Genomic DNA, 5,417 nt, shown 5'->3' on the forward strand with positions numbered 1-5,417 from the left:
TTTTTTTCTGACACTAAAGCATGAATAAACATGCCCCGGGTCAAATTAACAAAGGAACATTATTGTTGTTCCTAAGAAACGAACATAACAGGAGGGTTAATTTAATAACTGTACTTTTGAGGTTAAACAAATGTTCATACTTAATTTAAATAAATTACAAGTTAAAAAGGGCATGGAGATTTCTCTTTTTTGTATCAAATAAAAAACAAAAATAAAAATCGAACCGTGAGACTAAAGTATCAAACCAAATTGTGAATTTTCTGTATCTTTGCACCACTAATATACATATATACATTTATTTTGAAGATGTCACACATTTTATAACCAAAGGACTCAAACAATGGGAATAATTTTATGCTCATTTTGAGCTCTCTGTTGTGTTTTTAGAAATGCAGAGATCYGTTCAGATAATCTTCACTGTCCTCCCAGTTTAGAACTAAAGACCTGATCCAGTTAGCTCAATCCCTGTGTGCAGTTTGTAACGACCAACTCACACATGGCTCTGTTTACCACAACACATTGTATGACACATCCACAGATATGGCAGCAGCTGATATGCTAAGCCTTTCATTTAAACATGTGATTGGTTTAAACAAAACTTGTTTAGTAATTGTTTTTAATTTTTCAAAGGACTGAAACTTCAAACTATTTGTCAGGGATTTTAACATTTCCAGTTATGTTCCTCATCCTTTTTATGTACTCCTTTTATTCACTTTGCAAGTTTGAAACATTGTGTYATCACAGCCAAGTTAAGTTTTTCTCCACTGCTGCGTGAGCTATTTTTGTTGTTGTTTTGTAAATTCCTGCTTCTTTTTTCTTTACTACTGGGTGAGCTATTTGTGAGCAGAAAAACATCACCAAATAAGGTACACATTTTGAACCTCCTTTTACCCCTCCCTTTGCTTCAATAAAACAGATTCTCTACGACAGAAGCTCAGAGAATTTGGGGGAGACTTCGTCTGAGTATGAGGTTCCTTCAACTTCTCCCTCTTTTGCAAAGGAGTGTCTGAAAACTCATMCCTTTGTGTCTGGTTCTATCGGTTTATTTAAGGTACATCATCTGATTAACCCTTCCACTATTCGCTTTTGAAATTGTGTTTCCTTTACATTTTCTCTCCTTACTGCCTGAAAATGTGCTGCATTGATGTCCTGCAAAGATAAGTCTTTGTCCTTATTTTGAAGCACTGTGTCCTTTAGTATTTAGCTCACACTGGAATCCCACTCAGCTGTTTCACACTGACGCTGATGAGGGAGAAATGGCGTCACGTGGTTCCTCAAACAGGATTAACCCAGCAAAAGCACCGACAGCTCCCTTCTGACTAATAATAATCTACAGAACAGAGTATGAGTCAGAAGAGTGCAGCGGTCTTTAATGTGCGCTGATGTTCTCAGAAGTCTTACTCAGACCCCGAATCCACAGTTTTTAAGCTCAATAATATGGTAAACATGTACAGTTGTTAACACTTTGAATCATCTCATGCAATATTGTGAGGTGTCACACTCAGTGTACTTATTGTGACTATTAGCTACTACTAAGTAYGTCAGCAAAATATCAAATTGAGTTCCAGACATTTTTTCTTAGTCGTGGCAGCAGTGTTGAGTTGGACTGCCTCCAAAAGTAAATGAGACGGTACACCATTACTTCCTGAGAGTTTCTTGTGGTTCATAAGAAATTTTGTTAACAGAAGAAACAAGTTTGACTTCAGCAGTAAATTAAGAAGTTTAAGCAAATATCTTGCCCAACGAGGAACACTGGGGTTCCAAGTTTAAAATAAAACGTTATTAATAAACACATTTTCATTATTAAGCTCACTTTCTAAGCTAAAATCCAAGTTAGATTGTTTTCACTAACATTGTTATTTAGCTCACTGCTCTTACATTTTGTGAATCCATATTGAATTTTCTATTTAAATGTTAAATATACGTATAAAATAAATCCTGAATCAAAATGAAAAAGTTAAAGTTAGATTTTGTGGCTAATGTTGAAGTTTGCATTAAAGTGTTTCGGAATGGTGCTCAGCTCTTGTAACTCAGCTAACACTGCTAACTCTGCTAACACTAACTCAGCTAACACTGCTAACTCTGCAAACTAACTCAGCTAGCACTGCTAACTCTGCTAACACTAACTCAGCTAACACGGCTAACTCTGCTAACACTGCCAACTCTGCTAACAATGCTAATGCTGCTCTACAAGATGTCCTGATGCATCTCAGTAATCCAGGTAAAAAATCAAAAGGAAAAAAAATTGTATAGGTCCTCTGGACGGGTTCTTCTTTAATGAAACGTTTCGTCTCTCCTCCAAGAGACTTCTTCAGTCTGAGAGTTTCAGGCAAAATTCAGGCTTTTAAGYCCAGTCTCCCTGTGACTGATACTCACATCACATGGCCATCGTTCACAGGTGACTGATACTCACATCACATGGCCATCGTTCACACTAATTAATACCTGTTGTTAACAGGGGGTGGAGTGATACTGCCAATGGCAGCGCTGTAGGAGGTGGACAGCTGAAAATGGAGGCCCCCACCTCTGTTTAATGATGGATGGTCTTTCTTCACAAAAATGGCTTCTTTTACTCCTCTCTCAAACCAACGTTCCTCTCCATCAAGAATGAGAACATCCTCATCTCTGAAAGAGTGACCGCTGGCCTGTAAATGAGTGAAAACTGCAGAGTTCTGGCCATTAGATGTAGCTCGTCTGTGCTGGGACATTCTTTTGAACAGTGGTTGCTTTGTTTCCTCGATGTATAACTGGTCGCAGTCCTCCTGGCACTTAACAGCATATACAATATTGCTCTGTTTGTGCCGGGGCACCGGATCTTTGGGGTGAACCAGCCTTTGCCGTAATGTGTTTTGGGGTTTGAAAGCCACTGGGACATCATGTTTAGAAAATAAACGTCTCAGTTTCTCCGAAACACCCRCAACATACGGAATAACCACTGGTTTGGGTCTGGGTTTGGGGTCTTCATTTTCACCTGAAGGTTGCATGGAATCCTGTCTGTGTTTCCTGTCTGCTTTCAGGAAAGCCCAGTCAGGATAACCACACTGCTCCAGGGCCTGTCGTGTGTGTGATTTCTCTTTCTGCCTGGCTCCTGGGTTTGTAGGGACACTGTCTGCTCTGTGGTACAGAGTCCTGATCACTCCTAACTTGTGTTCCAGTGGGTGGTAGGAGTCAAAACGCAAATATTGGTCTGTGTGGGTGGGCTTACGATATACGCCAGTTTCCAACCATCCTCCATCCGAAACCGAGACATCGCAATCCAGGAATGCCAACCTGCCATTTTTTACATCCTCTTGTGTGAACTTAATATATTCATCCACAGAGTTGATGTGATCAGTGAAATGTTGGACTTCCTGGGCTTTAATTTTAACCCAGGTGTCGTCAACATATCTGAACCAATGGCTCGGTGGCACCCCTGAAAAGGACATCAAGGCTCTCTTTTCCACTTCCTCCATGTACAGGTTTGCAACAAGAGGAGAAACTGGGGATCCCATGGCACACCCATGTTTCTGCCTATAATATTGCCCCCCTACGTGAAGTAGGTTGATTCCAGGCACAGTTTGATGTCTTGCTCTACAAGACATCAAACTTGCAGACGTGGCTGATGTCCAAGCTGCACTTCAAATTGCCGGACCACATAGCCTACCATCCATATTGTTTTCAATTAAAGTATTTTAAATTTAACTTTGAAATGCCATCTTCAGTAGTGTTAGCAGTTTTGTATGTAGAGTGCAGTGGAGTGTTGTGAGTGACTCTCAGCTACTACGTTGATTTGACTGTGGCAGCCATCTTGAATTGGATTGACTCCAGAAGTGAGTTAGTTGTTGATGTACGTGCAGTGAGTATTTCTTGAAAGTTTCAATTAAATCTCTCTAGTGGTTCAGGACATATTTGGGTATACACTCTTACACACTCACAATAAAAAAATAAAAACAAAAACGTTGCTTTTTTGTCTTTTGTCAGCAGGTGATAAACATTTATTTCCATGTAAAAAAAAAAGAAAAAAGAGGAAAAATCAAGTCCTTTCTGCAGCTCAGTGTGTCCACTTTCTGGTCTCCAACGTTTGGTTCCTGAATCGGGTCCACTGAACCCACTTCTAACTCTCTGTCCTTCTGTTGTGACGTCCAGCAGAGACAGAGCACGCTCAGAGACATCCAGATGTGGAGGCAGCACAGCAGCAGAAGCTCAGAGAGAGGCAGCGCTTCTTTGAGGAGGTGATCCAGCATGAAGTGGATGTCTACCTGTCCTCAGCACACCTGTGCATCAGGGACTACAAGAGACGTGAGTTGCATGTTTCTGCACTATGATGTAATAATGAGCGAATGCTGCAGCTGCTTTCTCTCCGTTTGCAGCTCCCATCAGCAGCATCTCCTCCATGGAGGTGAACGTGGACCTGCTGGACCAGATGGAGCCGACTGACAGCTCCGATCAAGACAATTTGGACGTATTCTTCAGCCCTGTGGGAGACGAGGGGTCGCTGACCTCTCCGCTGGCAGGTATGACCTCTAAAATCAGCAGAGCTCAAACTCAGCACATCTGCACCTCCTAAAGGTGTTTCTGTTTCTACAAATCCAAGGAGACAACAGTACCGTCGGTGACGGGCTTTTCCGGCACGTCCTCGAGAGCCTCGACCGCAAGACCCGGATGTCTTCCACATCTTCAGACTCGTCCTCGGACAGCCAGAACATCAACAGGGCAGAGACCCCTGTGGTGGGCTCAGACGATGAGGAGACCCAGAACAGCAGAGCTGAGCGGGGAGGAGCCTCAGCAGGCAGGAAAGACAGAAAAACCCAGAACCTGCATCCATCTTTACAGGAAACTGAGTCTGCAGCATGAAGCTGTTTGTGATGGACACGTCAGACAGGGGCAGGGACAGAGACAAACCAGGTCTCATCCACAGCAGGCTGTAAAGCTGAMATTTTACAGGCCGTAAAATGTAAATACGTCAACTGTGATTAAATTACTCTTCTTTTTACTTAGAGTCTGAGGGATCACTTTTACTAAACCTGATGAATTAAAGCAATAAACTAAATAAAAAGTTTAATTTCTACAAAAATTGCCTTTTGAAATTTAGATGATTAGTTTTTGACTAACAACCCATTGTGATGTCTCTGCTACGACAAGGACTTTTCTACATCTGATTTTATGTTTTGTGTCTTGTTTTAATAATAAAGGAACAGAGGGAAAATGCCTTTTTTAACTTCTGAATGAATGTGATTCAACTGCATCCGTATCAAAGAAGTGTCAGTTTTACAAATGTTCAATTATTTTTAATGTGGTAGTAGCTGAGACTGATGCCTGACGCACATTCGGAGCATTAAGAGATTACAAAAACCATCCATCCATCCATCCATCCATCCATCCATCCATCCATCCATCCATCCATCCATCCATCCATCCATCCATCCATCCATCCATCC

At 41.5% G+C, this 5,417-nt stretch overlaps 1 protein-coding gene across 1 annotated transcript in view; it reads left to right on the forward strand.

Annotated features, from left to right (window-relative positions):
- LOC106525187 (dysbindin) overlaps window positions 1–5,188 on the forward strand; it is an 18,115-nt gene extending 12,927 nt beyond the window's left edge. The window contains exons 2-4 of the mRNA XM_014019332.1: window positions 4,126–4,278; window positions 4,350–4,493; window positions 4,574–5,188. Coding sequence (XP_013874786.1) covers window positions 4,126–4,278; window positions 4,350–4,493; window positions 4,574–4,833 — 557 coding nt within the window. The 3' untranslated portion in view covers window positions 4,834–5,188. The remainder of the gene's footprint in view (window positions 1–4,125; window positions 4,279–4,349; window positions 4,494–4,573) is intronic.
- The last annotated feature ends 229 nt before the right edge of the window (window positions 5,189–5,417 follow it).

Source organism: Austrofundulus limnaeus, unplaced genomic scaffold (genome assembly GCF_001266775.1).
Source record: "Austrofundulus limnaeus strain Quisiro unplaced genomic scaffold, Austrofundulus_limnaeus-1.0 Scaffold216, whole genome shotgun sequence".
NCBI classification, from domain to species: domain Eukaryota; kingdom Metazoa; phylum Chordata; class Actinopteri; order Cyprinodontiformes; family Rivulidae; genus Austrofundulus; species Austrofundulus limnaeus.